Source organism: Colobus angolensis, unplaced genomic scaffold, assembly GCF_000951035.1.
Source record: "Colobus angolensis palliatus isolate OR3802 unplaced genomic scaffold, Cang.pa_1.0 Scaffold63, whole genome shotgun sequence".
Classification (NCBI taxonomy): Eukaryota; Metazoa; Chordata; class Mammalia; order Primates; family Cercopithecidae; genus Colobus; species Colobus angolensis.
This window is the reverse complement of record NW_012119932.1, coordinates 6,916,493-6,937,768: the sequence shown is the minus strand read 5'-3', so window position 1 is coordinate 6,937,768 and position 21,276 is coordinate 6,916,493. Positions and strand designations below refer to the sequence as shown.

The window sequence follows — 21,276 nt, the reverse complement described above, 5'->3', positions numbered from 1 at the left end:
CACCTATAGTCCCAGCAACTCAGGAGGCTGAGGCCGGAGGATCACTTGGGCCCAGGAGTTCAAGGCTGCAGTGAGCTATGATCACACTACTGTATATGAGCCTGGGCAACAGAGTGAGACTCTGTCTCTAAAAATAAAAAATAAAAAAAGTTAAACTTTTGAGCTCATTTTTCTTTGAATATTTTCTAAACCTAATTTTAAATATGAACATATTGTAACAGTGTTACTCCCATGAGATGGTAGTGGAAACTTGGTGTTTGGTGAATTTCACTAAGCAGCAGGAGCAGTTTTACAGACACACCAAGTGACTTACTCATAAATTAGGGGGAAAAATCAAAAACAAAAACAAACACATGTCTGTAGTTAGCATAAAGAAATTAAATCACTTATTTATCACCAAAAAAGCCAATCAATTTAGTAAATAAAGTGAAAACACTCAGTAAAACAAATTATAAAAGTGTATGTTAAAAATTAACAAACTTGCAACGTGTGTAAAAGGATGTTCATTTTGAAGAACAGGCCTCTCAGCAGGAACATTGTGCTGTCACTCTGTTGTGGACACGTCAGCATTTGGAGTGACAGCTAGTCTCACTGTCACCTTTGTTTCCTTTCAACCCAGATAAAGGTTTATTCACTTAGCTAGTCTAAAGATGTTCACTTTAAGTGGCAATCAGACTCTACCCTGAAACTGTCCAAACATTGCCATAATAATTTTCCTATACACTAGCTTTAAAATTGTTTATATTAAGGAAGTTTTATAGCCCCACTTAGCTAGGGATAAATGCGGTTATCAAAAATAAACTTTTGCCAGAGGAACTGGGAAAAAAAGGAAGTAAAAGGCATTCAAATTGGAAAAGAAGACGTAAAATTCAGTATTCACAAATGGCATGATTCTATATATAAGAAATCCCAAAGAATCCACAAGAAAGCTACTAGAGCAAATAAGCAAATTCAGAGAAGTTACAAGGTATAAAAACAACACTCAAAAATCAGTTGTATTGCTACATACCAGCAATGAACAATCAGAAAAGGAAATCTTGAAGGCAGTTCTATTGATAATAGCATCGAACAGAATAAAATACGTGGGAATAAATTTAACCAGTGAGGTGAAAGATTTATACACTTAAAATCACAAAGCGTTATTGAAAGAAATTAAATAAGACCTAACTAAATGGAAAGACACACTAACTTCATAGAAAGGAAGACAATATTGTCAAGAAGTTAATACTAACTAAAGCAACTGATACGGTGTGGCTCCGTGTCCCCACCCAAATCTCATCTTGAGTTCTAGTTTCCATAATCCCCACAAGTCATGGGAGGGACCTAGTGGGAGGTAATTTAATCATGGAGGTGCTTACCCTCATGCTGTTGTTCTCATGATAGTGAGTAAGTTCTCACAAAGTCTGATGGCTTTATAAGGGGCTTTTCCGCCTTTTGCTCTGCACTTCTTGCTGCCACTGTGTGAAGAATGGCATGTTTGCTTCCCCTTCTGCCATGATTGTGAGTTACCTGAGGCCTCCCCAGCCCTGGGGAACTGTGAGTCAATTAAACCTCTTTCCTTTTTAAATTACCCAGGCTTAGGTATTTCTTCACAGCAGCATGAGAACAGACTAATACAGCAACCTACAGATTCAAGACAATCTCTATAGAAAATTCCAACAGCCATTTTTGCAAAAATGAAAAACCTCTTCTCAAATTTATAAATTGCAAGGGTACCAGATAGCTAAAACAATGTTGGAGAACTCAAACTTCCAAATTTCAAAATTTACTACAAAAATACAGTAAACAAAACTGTGTGGTATTGGCATGAGGCATGAGAACATACATATAGATCAACTGAATTGAATTGAATTGAATTGTAAATTCAAATATAAAACCATACATCTATCATGATCGATGTTTGACAAAGATGCTAAGTCCATCCAATGGGGAACAAATAGTTTCTTCAATAGATGACATTGGGACAACTGGATTTTGACATGCAAAAGAATGCAGATGGAACCCCTACTTCACACCACATACAGAAATTAGCTCAAAATGGATCAAAGAGCTACATGTAAGAGCTAAAGCCGTAATGCATTTAAAAGAAAATATAGTGGTAAATCTTAATGATCTTGGATTTGGAAATTGATTCTTTCTTAAATATGACACCAAAAGCACAAGCAACAACAAAAAATAAATAAGTAAATTGGACTTTATCAAAATCAAAACCTTTTGTGCAACAAAAGACATTAGCAAGAAAGTGAAAAGACAATCTTCAAAATGGTAGAAAATATTCAAAATTATGTAACTGATAAAAATTTAATATCAAGAATATGTAAAAATCCATACAACTTAAGAACAAAAAGACAACCCAATTTCAAAATGGGCAAAGGACTAGAATAGTCATTTCTTCAAAGAAGATTACATATAGTCAATAAGCACATAAAAAGATGTTCAACATCACTAGTCATTAGGGAAATGAAAATCAGTACCACAATTAGATACCATTCACTTCCACTGAGATAGCAATAAAAATAATAATTTAAAAACTGAAAATAACAAGTGTTGATGAAGATGAGGAGAAATAGAAACCCTCACATTGTTGGTGGAAATGTAAAATGGTGCAGCACTATCAACAGTTGGTAGTTCCTTGAAAGTTAAAAAGAATTACCAAGTGTTCCATCAATTCAACTCCTAGTTACACACCTCGAAGAATCAAAATAGAGACTTAAGCAGATATTCATACAGCAATGTTCACCATAGCACTAGTCACAATAGCCAAAAGATAGAAACTACCCAAATTTCCATCAACAGATGAATGAATAAACGAAATGTGGCATATACATCCAATGGAATATTATACAGCAATAAAAATGATTAAAGTTCTGATACATGCTACAATATGGATGAATCTTGAAAACATTATGCTAAGTGAAATAAGCCAAACACAAAAGGACAAATACTGTATGATTCCACTTAGATGAGGTACCTAGAGCCTCATAAAGACAGAAGGTAGATCAGAGTTTACCTGGGACTGGTTGGACGGGAATGGGGTGTTAATGCTTACCGGCCATGGAGTTTCAATTCAGAGCGATAAAAACATTTTGGAAATAGTAGTAATGGTAGCACAACACTGTGAATGGAATTAATGGCATTGAGTTGTATACTCGAAATGGTTAAAATGGCAAATTTTATGTGATATATAGGTTACCACTCTTAATTAGAAATTAATAAAAGTAACATTACTGAAAACCATTGAATTGTATCTTTAAGTTTGTGAATTGTATGGCATGTGATTTATAGCTCCATAAAGCTGTTAAAAATCAAAATGTAAAACATTCCCCGCAAAGTCATGTGTATTGGATGTAACATAGATCAGTCTTTGTTTTATTCTTTTTTTCTTCCTTCCCATTTGTAATAATTTCAGACTATTATAAACACTTCCATGCTTTTATCAACACTAAAACAATGTTGTCAGTTACTAAGTGAATTGCATTAGAACTATAAATAGGCTCACTAAATTAAAATTGGAAATTGCCATCAGAATTATCTTAGTTTTGCACTGACATATGTCTCTTGTCGCACATTCAGAATTCCACTTCGCATGGTATCTGCACATAATGGATCTAAGATAAACTTAATTTATGTGAATGCATGATAAGTCAAGGGAGAAAAACTTATATGATCCATGCAACTTCCTTTCCTCTACTCAAAATTTCTAAGTCAGTTCCTTTATCATCATTATTCCTAGAGGTGGTTATATTGTTTAGAACCTCAATTCTTACAACTCACTTATTCATTGGTAGGGGAAAAAAAAAATCAACTCCTCCTTAAGAGCTACCAGCATATTGACAAATACAGTAAGTCAAACATTGCATTTTTTTTTTTTTTTTTTGACCTGATGAAGACTCTTCATTACACCATTGAGTTTCAGAACTGGCCAAAAACTTTACAATGAAACAAACATTTTATTTCCCTCATGTAAGGATCCACCATTCTAACTAAAATTGCCTGTATTTGAATATCAAATTGACATAGGTGATGAAGATGGAAAATCATAGTATTGAACTTGAAATAGTAAATGTGTAGAGTGACACTAGCAATTTCCTTCATGGAAGAATCTGGACGGTGTGTGTAATAGTTTACCTTATACATAAACAGGAAAGACATTAAAATGTAAGTCTAATAATCCAGGGATTTTCAAGAATGGGAGATATATCTTTGATCTGGGAAAAATAAAAGCAATTTGAGACTACTGAAAAACAAAAGTTGCAGTAGAAAGGATTTGCCATTGCTCACCTCCCAGTACTCACACTGAAACTCTTTCTTTTATTACAACTCCACATCCTTACTCTTAAATATCTTCCTTCTTTGTAGTTACCCAAATCTTGAAGGCCAGACACCTTCAAATGTTGTTTTTTCATTTTAATAGAAAATTATTTTAGACTTAAAAGCCTTTCAGAAGACAAGCAGGTTCAATAATTGAATTAACAGGGCTGAGAATTATATAAATTTACCTGGCTTCTGCCTGCCAACCATGGTCTGGGTCATCTGGAGTCCCAGCAGTTTAAGGCCAAAAATAATTGCTTCATATCAAGATCTTTTGTGTTGCTTGTGCCTCACATCCTTGTGACTGACGGCCAAGCTGGTCCCTTCAGCTCCTGGTTGCATGCTCGGCCTTTGACCATCTGTCCTGTCTAGCCCTGTGGTTTGGGTTTCCTCCTGCTTCCTGATTTCATGCCTGATTTCAGCCTCTATTAATTTTTCTGAGCTCTTGGTGTCAGCGGCTGTCTTATCTTTACTTGGTTCCTAATTTCTATTTTGTTTTGATCATCCCTACTTCCATGTCCAATTTTTCCTGCTTTGGTATTTTGATACATTTCAAAACTATACTTCACTCCCTACCCAGTCTCAACTCCAAGATCATCCCTGGCTCAGCTCATGCGCTAACCCTGCTGTGTACTGAGATTACTACTCCAAGAATTTAATGTAGACTAGTCTTGAACAAAGTAAAAGCAAAGAGTCAAACACAACTTTTTCAAATTAATCAGAGCAACTAACACGCATTCAATTAGTGCTTAAGGAATTAACAGATATTTGTTGCCTCAGTTCAGACTTTTTTCAAGAATAACCCACAAAATAGATGCAAATGGCCCGATTCATCAATAAGCAAAATGTACCCGCAGTGAGGGTGAAACATTTAATCTATTGTATATTTAAGCCAGTGGAGATCAGGAAGCTTAAAAGACACTGAATCCACAGGGAAAATATATTGCCAGCCAAACATAATTAGCCAGATTAGACTGTTAGGCTCACTGATGCTGCAGTTTCTTTGAAAAGGACCATGTGGTTTGGTAGATAACAATAGGCAGTTATGCCTATGGCAATTTGTTTTTAGAAATCCAATCAGTAAGAGCCTCCTTTTTAGTACATTTTATTTTGGGACTTATATTACTGACAAACATTAATTTTCACTATATCTTGATTAGGCAAAAAATATATATTATACATACATTATACACTGTATTATAGAATTATCATACATTATATATTTGTTACTCTTGTCATTAAGCCCTTAAAACAATCATCCTGGAATTGGTCTTCCATTCTCCATTGTGTGTGTGTGTGCATGTATACACAGGCAGGTATAGGATCCTTTCGTGTGTGTGTGTGTGTGTATTTAGTTTTTGGTTATTTTTTGTTGTTTCTATGATGGACATTTTTTCTTCATCAGTTGTCACCAAGTAGTCCAGAGCTATGTGTCTTCTAATAAGTCTATTAATTCTTAAGTATAAAAGGAAAATAATCATATGAAGCCCAGTTAATTATAGTGAATTATGCACATCTAGTCTGATATGTGATATTACCAAGGGCTTGCTGTTTTTGATTTTCATGAAACACTACCCTAAAGAACTTTTCAGAACACTTGTACTTAACTTTGCTGATGAAAATGTTAAAGACTATGACTCATGTGCTACAGATCTTTATGACAGATACTGTCATGGAAAACAGTCTTCAGGATGTAGTGGTTTGGCACTTTGCAGTGTCAAGGACTTCAAGATGGCCTTTATCACTAGTACAGCTTCATATTACATTGTTCTTTCTAATGTTGGACGCTTTGCACTGAGTAATAGTTTAAGAAATCAACATTCAGACTACTAACTTTTGCCATTTCTTTTATTTGCCTGGGTTTATTTGGATCTAAATACTCAGAGTTCAAATTACATTTACTTTCATGAATGTGGTTGCCTTGGTGTCCTGCAAAAAAAAAATAAAAAACAAACTAACTTTACTTATGGTAATACATTCACGGAAATAAGTGTGCTGGCTAGACAACATGTCTCAAAAGTTTCTAACAAACAATAACCTGAAAATGTACTATGGTAAATGTCAATACTTTTTATTTTTTAATTTTTTTGATGGCCTGTGTGCTTTCAGGAAAACCGAGGGAAGTGGTAACTGTGCCTTTGTCAATCCAGTTTACGGGAACTGGAGCAACCCAGAGAAAACAGAGGTAAGTGGCAAAGGGTGAACTGTATCATTTCACACAAATGCAGACACACACACACACACACACACACACACACACACACATTGAACCAATGTTGCTTGAACATGTTTCTACATCATAACTAAAAGAAACGTTTTAGTGGAGTTATTTCAATTGGGGGTAGAAAGGAGTTTCCGTCTCTACAAATATGCCATAAGAATTGTCCATTTCAGGACAGTTTCAGGCTGCTTGTAAGATCAGTTCACTGTTAAATGGCATTGTGGTCACTGTTTATACTCAAAAAGAGCTGACAAATCTGGAAAATATCAGTTTAACCCACAGAGTATTAGTCAGTTACTTATAGTAACTATTAATTGAATGTCTTTCATATTTTATTTTCAAAAACAAAAGAGAGGATAGCATTCTATGTTCTGTTTAAATTTAGGGTGACTAGTGAGGGCCATTACCTGATAACTTAGAAGAGAAAAAAGAAGTGAGAATGTATTACATCTTCCTTGGACCTTTTTGGGGCTATCCCTTATTTGTATAAGCAGGGAGAAAATGGCCACGAAAACCTTTCTTGTTCTTTTTTAAGATTTTTTTAATTTTTAAGTCATTTTTAGGTATAGTTGATAAATACAACTTTTATATGTTTAAAGTATACATTATATTTTGCTATAGTATACATTGTGAAGTGATTACTACAACAAAACTATTTAAAATATCCATCACCTCACATAGTTAACTGTGCGTATGTGTGTGTGTGCACGCTGCAAACATTGAGGATCTCTCTTAGCAAATTCTGAGTATATCACACAGTATTATAATCACATGTCATACATTAGATCCCCAGAATTTATTCATCTTGCACAAAAACTTTGCACTCTTTGATCAACATCTCATTCCTTTCTTTTTATTTTTCTCATTCCTTTCTTAAGTAAGTGTTATGAGACTTCATCTGGATATAAAGTAGATTTAGTTATGACACACCACTTCTGAACTATAAAAGGTTTATTATGTCTGATTTTAGAGCTATATAAAATTCACTCCTTATAAAGTGAGTATTATATAAAGCTAAAGTTTTAATTATTCTTTTTCTTTATGAAAATAGGTTATAGTTTTTTTATCTTGCTCTTGGTTATGAAAATGAGTAGCAAGGTATCGGGTCAGGTAGTTTCTAGTAGTTTAAGAGCCTTGAGTGCTGTGGTCGAAGCCTAACAAAACACTTGACTTTTTCATTTTTGCGTTTTAATCAATAATGATATGATACACACTTTTAGTATTGTTTTGGTAGGAATGAAAACAGGAAGTAAACGATTTCCTAAAGCACAGAGAAAATGAATTTAGATGATTCAACAAGTAAGACAGAGTAAAAATGAAAAGGTAGACCTACTTCATGGGTAAAAAACACACACATATTTAAGAAAACAAATGTAATATATCTGTTTGACAAACTAGGATGGTATAATATAAATCTATTTTCATTTTTACTAGAGAAAGAAAATTTGTTATTTATTTTTTTGAGACAGAGTTTCACTCTTATCTCCCAGGATGGAGTGCAATGGCATGATCTTGACACACTGCAACCTCCACCTCCTGGGTTCAAGTGATTCTCCTGCCTCAGCCTCCTGAGTACCTGAGATTACAGGTGCCTGCCACCATGCCTGGCTAATTTTTGTATTTTTAGTGAGACAGGGTTTCAACATGTTGGCCAGGCTGATGTCGAACTCCTGACCTTAGGTGATCTGCCCTCCTTGGCCTCCCAAAGTGCTGGGATTACAGGCGTGAGCCACTGTACCTGGTCAGAACATTTAATATTTTTTATCCTCAACTTAGTTTAACTTTTACTGCCTGAAAGATACACCTGAGATAAGGAATTAAAATGAGATATTTTAAATTTTGTATTTTTTATATTAGTGTCTCATAAACTTGTAGTAAGTAAAACGTGGCTCGGTAGGTGTTATGGATTCTTTACTTTCTACTGAGATGGGTTCTGTTGCATTCAGATCTGTACTTCTCAGCAAGCACAGGAAGGGGTCTCCATCAAAGACCCACCTTTCAATCTGCTTTCAAGATGGTTTCCATTGTGTGTGAGTGTGGTGGCGTAATGGATGACTTGAGAGCACCTCGGAAGTGATTTATGTTTATTTTCTATTTTGATAAAAATTCCTTTTTCGTTTTCTGTTTTCCTTTCATTATGAATGGCTAAAGAAGAAATCCTGGCACATCTCCTGGCCTGTGTGGCTATTTTGATTTCGATTGTTTCAGAAGCAAATGACTTTGTATTAATCAAACTAGGTTTACTTTCCCTATCATCAGAAAGATAGACTTCTCTAAATCTAACCTTCAAACTATTTTTTTTTAATTCTTGGAGAAAACTCTCACATTCTGATACAGAAATGGAGAGAATATTCATGGCAACATTCATTGGCAATTCATGCCAATATTCATGGCAATATTCATTGTAAGCAACTGCTACGTACCCATCAGCCAGCTTCAAGGACTATCAACCCATGGTCATTGCTGTTTCACCTCTACTGCCTTCCATTTCCTCACCCTCCAGAAGGTTTTCAAACAAATCTCAGATATCATTTAATTTTAACCGTAAAGACTTCAGTTGTGTTTTTAAAGGACAAGGACTTTCAAAAATATAACGGCAGGATCATACCTAAACATTTAACAAGAATGTCTTGAGGCCATCAGACACTCACTGTTCAACCTACCCCAACTGCCTCATTAAAATGTAAAAGGTTTTCTACGGGGATTTTGTTGTTGTTCCTATATTTTAAAAATCGGAAATTTTAGAAGGTAGATGCATCCAAATGAGTAGATATGTCTCTTAAATCTCTTTTCATCTCTAGGTTCTATTTTCTCTCTCTTATTTTTTTTTTCCTTGCACATTATTTGTTGAAGAAGCCAGACTGCTTGTCCTATAGAATTTCACAAATTTTAGGTTTTCCTGTAAACTATATAATTATAGTTTACAGGAAACTTAAATGAAATGGCATTTAAACTTACATAAAATGGCTTTGTATACTTAAAGTCATTGGTTTTGTTTTGTTTTGTCTAACCTAACTAGATTCAATACAGAAGGTTTAGTGAAACCAGCATCCGAGAAAGAAGTAGTCAAAATATTGGTTATTGCATTTCCCCACCCCACCAGAGGTGAGGCAGTGGTGCCTAAGTCCAGAGGACCCCAGGATACATGGAATCTAGGCTTGTGTCAGAAACTCAAGCAGTGCGGGCTGTAAGTGCTGGAGGAAGGAGTCAAGGATGTTCTAGTTACTACTCCAGTGAAAATCCATTAGGACCTTTGCTGCATTCTGCGTGATCTTTAAAGAGGTTTCTTATTTTAATGCCTAAAATCCTACCCTTTCAAATGTGTTTTTCATCTTCAGAGTTCTGTCTATTCCTTCTCAAATCCATTATATGGCACAACATCAGGAAGCCTGGACACCCTGTCACATCATCTCAAACAGCAGCATCGAGACCAAGTCTGATCCAAAATGTGTAGTTTCTAAAAAATTGAAGTCTCCACAATCTAATAGAAACTCATCTTCTACAATGGTAAAAAGAGAAAGGATTTAAATGCCAGTGTAATTATAACATTTATGAATGAATCTTCTTACAGAATATAGAGAATGTTTATATGGAATCAGAATCAGTACCTTATCTTCACTGAACGTCTGAATATTTTAATAAAATTACTACTCAATCAAGTTTCTTGTTTTGCTTTGATTTTATCTTTTTTTAAATGATGAATCAATTTGTTTCAGATTCTGAATACAAAGAAGTTTTAAAATGCTCTTTCTTTGCCGTATAGCTTGGAAACACAGGTGAACTGACTTGGTATACACACAGGTAGAAATGGACAAATCACAGCAATCCAAGGCAACATAATCATAAGTTGTTTCAGCATGTTGTAAAAAAATGTGATAAATTATCCGCCTATTCTTGCCTTTTTCAAATAATTAATACTTTTCTACAGACATAAAAATAATGCTAAACCTAGGAGTTAAGAAGCTTGTAGCTGCAAGAAACTGAAAACCCCCCAAGCGAATGTCTTGAATCGTGTGGCAATCATTACCCCACAAACCAGGAAATTAGGAGATGGAGCCCCTGTTAGGATGGTCGTTGGAACACTTCCATGACCCCAGTAAGGACCTCATCGGCTGATGAGTTTCACTTCCCAGCCTGTGCTCTCAGGCTAGGTCCCCTACAGCTTAGGTGAGGGCTCCAGCACAATGAGCTGCAGCATCGTTGTGTTCGCAGTAAAGTTCGGAGGCAGAGAGGCCCATTTCTTTCTGCTTTTCACTTTTGACCAGCAGGAAAATCCCTTCCCCCACGCATTGCCCGCCACAGCACTCTTCGTATTGGCCAGCATAGACATGGAGCTCAGGCTGAGCCAGTTGCTTGGAAGGCAATGCGGCCACCGTGATTGGCTGGAACCCTTCGCTTATACCCCCTGGGCTGAGAGTATCTGTGAAGCACCTTGTGAAGCAGATGACTGTAGGTGCTTAAATGAAATTGAAGTTAGGAAAGGTGAAGGGGATTATATCTATTAGGCAGCAATCAGCATCTAAAAGAAAGGAATGTTCCGCTCTCTAGTAATGTGCCCTGCAATCACTTCAGTGGATTTAGATAGAATGGATTAGCAATCTGCCCAGCCCTTGCCCTCAAGGGGTTGAAGAGGAGAAAAAGCTGGGAGTCACTACCACTCGATTATCTGGGACATTTCTAAGCAGAATAGAAAGTCAGTTGTATGCCATGTAAGTTTCATTATTCTGTTAGTGCCTTTTGTAAAAGTACAGACTGGCGGGGAAATATTATTTCTCATCAATCTTGCAGTAAATCTCAAATTTTATCTAAATTAATTTTTTGAATGCATTATTGTTTTGCTCTATATTATCTTTTTCTAATTGCTGCTTTCATATTGACACTAACGTTTTTGATTTCGGAAATATTCACATGAGGAAATGTCAGTAATAGTAGCAGGTGTTGCTCTTGTCCTTGACTCAGTCTGAATCCTGGAATTGTGGGACATAGACGCTTTTGAAAGTTGCATTTGTTTTAGCTTAAAACTGCTAATATTATCCACATAGATTTAGCATATTTGCTTAAGCATACAGTATTCTTTTAAAAAGAATAGAATTAAAATTCAGCCATGGTCTCAGTAAGGAACTCTTGAGGCTACTACGTGAAAAACGTAGGAAAATACAATTCCTTACACAAAAGATAATAAAGATTATTCTACAACTTCAACTGACCTGCTTCACAGGGATATTGAGGGAATTCATGACATATAAGGAGCCCCAAATACAGGTTAATGACAGAAAATCAACAAAGAACAGAGATGAGAGTACTCTTTTTTTTTTTTTTTTTTAATTCTACTTTAAGTTCTGGGATACATGTGCAGAACATGCAGGTTTGTTACATAAGTATACATGTGCCATGGTGAGTTGCTGCACCCATCAACCCCTCATTCCCTCATCTGCATTAGGTATTTGTCCTAACACTCTCCTTCCCCTAGCCCCTCATCCCCCAACAGGCCCTAGTGTGTGATGTTCCCTCCCTGTGTTTATGTGTTCTCATTGTTCAACACCCACTTATGAGTGTGAACATGTGGCGTTTGGTTTTCTGTTCCTGTGTTAGTTTGCTGAGAATGATGGTTTCCAGCTTCATCCATGTCCCTGCAAAGGACAGGAACTCATTCTTTTTATGGCTGCGTAGTATTCCATGGTGTATATGTACCACATTTTCTTTATCCAGTCAATCAATTACTGGCATTTGGGTTGGTTCCAAGTCTTTGCTTTTGTGAATAGTGCCGCAGTAAACATATGTGGGCATGTGTCTTTATAGTGGAATGATTACTGCCCAATGTAATTTATAGATTAAATGCTATCCCCATCCAGCTACCATTGACTTTCTTCACAGAAGTAGGAAAAAAACCACTTTAAATTTCATGTGGAACCAAAACAGAGCCTGTGTAGCCAAGACAATCCTAAGCAAAAAGAATAAAGCTGCAGACATCACACTACCTGACTTCAAAATATACTACAAGGCTACAGTGACCAAAACAGCATGGTACTTGTACCAAAACAGACATATATGCCAATGGAACAGAACAGAGGCCGCAGAAATAACGCCACACATCTACAACCATCTGATCTTTGACAAACCTGACAAAAACAAGCAATATGGAACGAATTCCCTATTTAATAAATGGTGTTGGGAAAATGGGCTAGCCATAGGCAGAAAACTGAAAGTGGACCCCTTTCATAAACACCTTATACAAAAATTAACTCAAGATGGATTAAAGACTTCAATGTTAGACCTAAAACCATAAAATCCCTAGAAGAAAACCTAGGCAATACCATTCAGGATGTAGGCATGGGCAAAGACTTCATGACTAAAACACCAAAAGCAATGGCAACAAAAGCCGTAATTGACAAATGGAATCTAATTAAACTAAAGACCTTTTGCACAGCAAAAGAAACTATCATCAGAGTGAACAGACAACCTACAGAATGGGAGAAAATTTTTGCAATCTATCCACTTGACAAGGAGCTAATATCCAGAATCTACAAGGAACTTAAACAAGTTTACAAGAAAAAAACAACCCCATCAAAAAGTGGATGAAGGATATGAATAGACACTTCTCAAAAGAAGACATTTATGTGGCCAACAAACATATGAAGAAAAGTTCATCACCACTGGTCATTAGAGAAATGCAAATTAAAACCACAATGAGATACCATCTCAGGTCAGTTGGAATGGTGATCATTAAAAAGCCAGGAAACAACAGATGCTGGAGAGGATGTGGAGAAATGGGAACGCTTTTACCCTGTTGGTGGGAGTGTAAATTAGTTCAACCATTGTGGAAGACAGTGTGGCAATTCCTCAAAGATCTAGAACCAGAAATACCATTTGACCCAGCAATCCCATTACTGGGTATACACCCAAAGGAGAGTACTCTTAAGGGTATTTAAATTTTTCTTCAGGTGCAAGTTATATGCACCCTAAACTGCTTAAAGCAAGTAGTTAATAAGGTGTTATAAATACAGATTGCAATTCTGTGAAACCAAAAAATAAAACTGATTTTTCTTATCCAATATGTAAAATAGGTTCAGTGCCCATGTTCAGTTTTCTTTATTTGACATGAGATTCAGAAATGAAGAATTTAGTTTTCTTTGCATCATGTGTCTTTGGAAAAATTTTTGGCATAAGTCCAAATTTGCACCATTGTGATTGTAAAAATAGGCAAAGGTAGAAGAAGGGAAAACCAGCAGTGCACAGTGTCCACAATTATATAACCTATTTTCCAAAACATACTTTAAGCATAAAATCATATAACAATAACAAGAAACACAAGTAAGTATGAATTATCTGTCAAATACTGTTCTAAGTATTTTATGTATTTTAATTCATGTAAATATAAATAATATACTGTATACTATTGTAGTTGCTAGCCATATGTGGCTATTTAATTTGAAATTTAAATTAATAAAATATATATATATATTTAAACTTTTATGTTTGGGGGTACATGTGCAGGTTTATTATGTAGTAAACTTGTGTCATGGGAGTTTGTCGTACAGATTATTTTGTCACCCAGGTATTAAGCCTAGTACCCATTAGTTATTTTTCTTGATCCTCTCCCTCCCCCTACCCTCTACCCTTTGTTAGGCCCCAGTGTCTGTTGTTCCCCTCTATGTGTTCTCATCATTTAACCCCCACTTATAAGTGATAATATGCATACCCTTAAGCATATTCTGTTTTCTGTTCCCATGTTAGTTTGCTAAGGTTGATGGCTTCTAGGTCCACCCATGTTCCTGCAAAGGACATGATCTCATTCTTTTTTAGGGCTACATACTATTCCATGGTGTATATGTACCACATTTTCTTTATCCAGTCTACCATTAGTAGGCCTTTAGGTTGGTTCTGTGTCTCTGCTATTGTGAAAAGTGCTGCAATGAACATATGTGTGCATGTGCCTTCATGATATAACAATTTATATTCCTTTGGGTATATCCCTCATAATGGTATTTCTGGATCAAATTGTTGTTCTGTTTTTAGTTCTTTGAGGAATCACCACACTGCTTTCCACAATGATTGAAATAATTTACACTCCTATCAAGAGTGTATAAGCATTCCTTTTTTGCTGCAACCTCATCATCTTGCCAGTTATTTTTTTACTTTTTGATAATACCCATTCTGATTGTTGTGAGATGGTATCTTATTGTGGTTTTGATTTGCATCTCTCTAATGATCAGTAATGTTAAGCTTTTTTTTTTCATATTTTTCATATGCTTGTTGGCTACATATATATCTTCTTTTGAGAAGAGTCTGTTCTTGTCCTTCGCCTACATTTTAATGGGACTGTTTGTTTTTCTCTTGTAAATTTGTTTAAGTTCCTTATAGATTCTGGATATTAGACCTTTGTCAGATGCATAATTTATAAAAATTTTCTCCATTTGCAGGTTGTTTACTCTGTTGATAGCTTCTTTTGCTGTGCAGAAGTTCTTTAGTTTAATTAGATTCCATATGTCAATAAAATTAAACCTAAAATTTAGTTCCTCAGATGCACTAGCTACATTCCAAGTGCTCAGTAGCTAAATGTGCCATTAGCTACTATATTTGGCAACTAGAGAACACTGCCATCATCCCAATAAGTTATTTTGGTGAGCATTGGCTTCGAACAAGGTTGAAATAATGTACTATAAATAGTACAGTAATCTTTATTAATCTAATTGGTGCTCAGATTATTTCCCAGTATGTGTATTTTAACCAGATATAGCCCATTTTCACATGATAATAAATTTAAAATAATACAAAGGATATTGAGCTGAAAGCAAACTAGCAAACCTATGTGATGAAAGTGATTTTAATAATGTTTTCTCACAATATAAATGTGTTATGTCATTCTATTATACCCGCATCATCTTTGAATATTCCTTTTTATATTTAGATGGAACATTGAAAAAACTACGTAAGAATTTGCTTTTCCCTTTTTAGCTTCTTGATTTTCAATCATTTTTCATATTTATCACACTAAGAACTGAAGATTCACGTTCTCCTTGAAATACTAACTGCATTGTGTTTGGCTTTTAAGGGTATGCATTTAGATAAACCAATTACTATATCCAGGGGAATGTTTTTTGCAGTAAGTAGTCTTAAATTTCATTCTTATAAATAAAAACCAGGGAAAATTCATCATGAAATATAAAAAGACTGGACTTTTTTTTTTCCCTAATGGCCTTTTAAAAAAAATCAAACGTCAAGTGTATATTTTCAATGTAAAACCAATGACAGCTTTGCGATTCTTAATGTTATTCTGCTTTTCTTTGTGTCAACTTGCAAAATGCTTTGCATTTCATTGCTAATATGTCTAGAAAACCAATGCAAGGGTTAGTACCTAAAGCAAATAATCATCAAACTCAAGAACCTACTCTTTAAATAATTAATTACAAGTGGAAAGGCACCACTTTCTACAAGCATCCACTTATGAAATTTTAATGAAACTAAATACAAGCTATATCTTGAATTAAAGAACTCTGTATCTGTGAATCAATTTGAGTATGTATGAACAAAAAATAAATGATTATAATATTTTAGGACCTACTTAAAAATCCACAGTGATACATGTCATTAAACATTCTGAGAAAGTAAAGTGCTCTAAAAAGCATGTTTTCTTCTCTAGAATGGAGAAGCAATAATAAAGAGCCTTTTGTTTTCCTAATTTTAAAAATTTTTGCTTATTTATTTAGGCCTGGTCTGGCTTTTTTAGAGGTAACTTCCTTGGAACTTCATAATATCTGTCCAGAGTTTTGTTACTGAGAAGTATGCTCAGTAAATTAGGATAATATAACTTAGGGCCAATAAAAGAAATGCCATCCTAATAGATCAGTAATGACAAATCTAGTTTTCTAATCCAGATTCTTACTGAAAATATTAAGTAAATATTTAATATATTAATAACCATAAACTAATGGTTAAATATTTAGTCACTGTGACAAAACTTGCCTTGCTGTTAATTTGTTCAACAAATCTTTGTAAAGAATTTTTATAGTGAAAGAAGTAAGAAAAGGCAGTGAGGAAGTGAGATGACAGCTGAATAACAAACAATATATATAATGTGGCCATTGCCCATCTATCCTCCTAGGACATCTACCTTCTAGATGCCAGCCTCATAATTATTCTCTCATCAGTACTGGAGTTTTTTCAAGTATACAAGTTAAGAAATTAATAAACTAGAAACACATATAAAATGAAGTCGGTAAACAAAATTAAATGTTGGTTTTATGAAAAGAGTGATAAATCCTTGATGAAACAAAAATTTATAAACCTTTGGTAAAAACAAATTATAAAATTAATAATAAACACTTAAAAATCAGAGAAAAAACACCATGTACAAATAGCCAATGTCAGAAAAAAAATGATATAATCGCCCCAGATCTTACAAACACTAAAAGGATAATTAAAATGTTGTTTATTTAAAAGCTTTATGATAAAAATAATTAAAATTCAGTGGAAATAAATTTCTGAAAATGCAAGTTTTCTAAAACAAGCATAAGAAGAAATAGAAGAGCTAAGTAGTCCTATAGCAAAGTAATTGATTCATGTTAAATAATCTTCCTTCAACAAACTCTTAAGTTCATAAGTTTCACTAGCACCTTTTAAGAATTAATCACATTTAATTAATTTAGTTTAATTACATTTAAATTAATTACATTTAAGAACTGACCAACTTATACAAGTACTTTCAAAGAACAGGAAAAGATGTAATACTTCCCAATACATGTCATGAGCACAGCATAGTTTTGATACAAACCCTGACAAAGACATTGTAAGAAAGAAAAATTTCAGGCCAATGTTACATATAAACACAAATGTGAAGCATTAATTGTGTGCATATATTATATATTATGTAATATATGAAGTACTAAATATATGTTATATATAATATAAATATACGATATATGTGAATAACCAAATATATATATTACTGTTTTTGTATTTACTCCATGAATGCAAATTTGGTTTAACTTAAAACCTCACTGTAACTCAACACATCAGCAGAATGAGAAAAAAGTATATGATAATTATACTAAGTGCGGAGAAAAGATTTGGTAAAATACATCTGTTCATAATAAAAATTTTTAGAAAACTAGGAAATTAAGGGAAGTTAACATTATTAATATGATAAAAGGCATCTGCAAAAAAACTCACTGCTACATTTAATGGTAAAATGTTGAAAACTTTCACTTTGACGTGAGGAATAAGCCAAGTATACCCACTACTGACACTTCTTTCAAAATATTTTAACTGTTTACTGGGTGTCTTAGTGAGAAAATAAGACATGAAAAAGAAATATAAGGTACAAGAACTGAGAAGGAAAAAAATACTGTAATTATTTACAGATAGTATGATTGGTTACATAGAAAATTTACAACAATCTCAAGGTTAATAAATTAATTATTGACTTTAGTAGGTTTGTTATACAATTAATATATAATGTTTAATTGAATTTCTATGGATCTTGAAACAAATATAAAATAAGTAAAATCATAAGTTAAAAATAAATACATTAGAATAAATTTTACAAAAGACACATATAACTTAAAAATTTTAATGAGAGATATTAAAGAGGACATGTAAATAGAGACATACACTATGTATTTTTTTCAAATTGATCTGTAAAGATTCAATTAAATTGTTACCAAATTTCTGCCAGATATTAAAGACCTGAGGAACTGATTCTAAAATCTATATGGAAATGCAGTGACCTAAAATTAGCCAAAAAAGTGTTGAAGAATGTGGTGTGAGGAATTCTTTATTGAAGATCATATATAAGGTTAGAAGAATTTTCACATTGTGATATTGTCTATCTATAAAGATAGAGATCCCAGAAACAGACACCCACATAGCGAGGTACCTGATTTCCAACAAATGGGGAACTGCAAAATAGTGCAGAAAGGGCATTTTCAGTGAGGGACTAAAGCTTTGTTTCCATGCAGAAAAATTAGTGAAACCTGACGTCCCCTACCTACTTTAGGTGAACATCAATTCCAGGTGGGTTTTATTGAACAAATGTTCCCCAATTTATGATGGTTCCATTTAGGATTTTTTGACTTTAAAATACTATGAAAGGAATGTTCAGTAGAAACTGTACTTTGAGTACCCACACCATTGTTTTTTACTTTCTGTATGGTATTCAATAAATTACAGGAAATATTCAATAATTTATTATAAAATGAGCTTTGTGTTACATGATTTTGTCCATCTGTAGGCTAATGTAAGTGTTCTGAGCATGTCTAGGGTAGACTAGGCCAAGCTAGGAAGTTCGGTAAGTTAGATGTGTTGAACGCATTTTTGGCTTATGATATTTTCAATTTGCAATGTGTTTATCAGGATATAACCCCATCATAAGTGGAGGAGCATCTGTCCATCTAAATGTGAAAAACATAACAGTAAACCTCCTAGAATGACCCAGAATATAATATATACAAAAGTATGATTATTACCTCCATAAGAGGAAGACTTCTTTTTTTTTTTTTTTTGAGACGGAGTCTCGCTGTCACCCAGGCTGGAGTACAGTGGCCGGATCTCAGCTCACTGCAAGCTCCGCCTCCCGGGTTCACGCCATTCTCCTGCCTCAGCCTCCCATGTAGCTGGGACTACAGGCGCCGGCCACCACGCCCGGCTAGTTTTTTTTTGTATTTTTTAGTAGAGACGGGGTTTCACCGTGTTAGCCAGGATGGTCTCGATCTTCTGACCTCGTGATCCGCCCGTCTCGGCCTCCCAAAGTGCTGGGATTACAGGCTTGAGCCACCGCGCCCGGCCTAGGAAGACTTCTTAAATGAGCACAAAATTAACCATAATAGAAAAGATTAATAAATTGGATAATATTACATTTAGACACTTCTGTTCAACGAAAGATGCCATTAAGAGATGAAAAACAGTGTACTACATAAAACTAGTAAAATACATATACAAAGAATATATTTTTATTACTTTGTCACCCAGGCTTGAGTGCAGTGGTGCAATCATGGCTTACTGCAGCCTCAATCTCCTGGACTTAAGCAATCCTCCTGCCTCAGCCTCCGGAGTAGCTGGGACTACCGTGTGTGCTTTTAATTTTTTTTATTTTATTTTTTTGAAGAGATAGTACTTTAGCATGTAGTTCAGGCTGGTCTCAAACTCATGGTCTCAAGTGATTCTCCCACCTTGGCCTCTCAAAGTGCCGGGATTACAGGCATGACCCACCATAGCTGACCAGAACATATTTTTTTTTTTAACTCTAAATCCGTAAGAAAAAAGCAACAGAAAAATTAGCAAGATACTTGAACATGAAATTCACAAAACAAAATGAGCAAATAATCATATGAATACATCCCAACCTTGTAAATTATCTGGCAAATCCAAATTAAATGTACAACTAGATAGCACTAGATACTAGGTTCATACATACTACTACTTGCCAATTGGAATGGCTAAAATTTAAGAAGACTGACAATACTAAATGTTAGTGGTATAAACTATGTCTCCCCAGATTCATATGTTAAGTCCTAACCCTCAGTGTGATAGCATTTGGAAATAGGATGTTTGTGAGGTAACTAATGTTAGCTGAGGTCATGAGAGTGGGACCACCATGATGGGATTAGTGACCTCATGAGAGACACCCAGAGAAACCTCTCTTGTGTCCCTCTCTGTCTCTTTCTCTCTTTCTCTTTCTGCCTGCCTCTGTCTTTCTCTCTCTTTCTCTGTCTCTCTCTGTTTCTCTGTCTCGCTCTCCATTATGCCATGCATGTGAAAAAAAAATAGGTCATGTAAACACACAATGAGATGGCAGCTGCCTAAAGCTAAGAGGAGTTTTCAAAATGAAACCTACCCTGTCAGCACGTTGATCTCAGACATTCCAGCTTCCATAACTGTGAGAAATACGTTTCTGTTGTCTAAGCCACCAGACCATGGTGTTTTGTTACAGTAACTCAAGTTGACTAAGACAACTGTCAAATACCAAGGATACTGCCAACAAACTGTTGACAATACCTAGGAAATGAAGCAACTAGACTTTCATACCTGCTGCTAAGAGTGTAAATGTGTCATTATCTTCTAAAGCTGAGCATATGGCTACCTCATAACCCACCGTTCACCCGCTTCAGGAATTCCATACATATGTGAATCCAGGAATTTTATATATATGTATCTCCAATGAAATGTGCAACCAGTACACAAAATTGCATACATATGTGGATTGAGATACATATATAAGAATAATGATTACATTATATAAACAGGAAAAAATCCAAGTATCTGTCAATTGTGTATGTGTGTGTGTGTGTGTGTGTGTATAATACGTTAAGTAAAGTGTAGCATAGTAATAAAATAGAACAATAGAATGAACAAACTACAGTACATGCAACAGTGTCGAATCTCACAAACACAATGTTCAGGAAAGAGGGTAGATGCAAAAACATATATATTAGGAATATAGTGTTTAGGTGTGCAAGTCTAGGTGGCGAAATTATGAAAGAACATGAAAAGGAGATCTTGACAATGACCTACTTTTTGACTTAGAGGCTATTACACAAGCATGATTTATGTGATAATTCATGAAACTATGTATTTTGATTTAAGTTGAGATAATTCATATACCATAACATTTACCATTTAGCCTATTATTCAAGTAACATGAAGATATTCTCCATTGCATAAGCTTACATCAGACAGGAATAACTCACTGATAGTTAACAGCCTAATATTAATAAATGATATAATAAGTACCCTATTATTTACACTGT

The 21,276-nt window shown here is 34.7% G+C and overlaps 1 protein-coding gene across 1 annotated transcript in view; it reads left to right on the top strand.

Moving 5' to 3' along the window:
* Nucleotides 1-10,191, top strand: part of MALRD1 (MAM and LDL receptor class A domain containing 1) — a 725,579-nt gene extending 715,388 nt beyond the window's left edge. The window contains exons 38-39 of the mRNA XM_011963908.1: nucleotides 6,421-6,496; nucleotides 9,871-10,191. Of these exons, the coding sequence (XP_011819298.1) occupies nucleotides 6,421-6,496; nucleotides 9,871-9,972 (178 nt within the window). The 3' untranslated portion in view covers nucleotides 9,973-10,191. The remainder of the gene's footprint in view (nucleotides 1-6,420; nucleotides 6,497-9,870) is intronic.
* The last annotated feature ends 11,085 nt before the right edge of the window (nucleotides 10,192-21,276 follow it).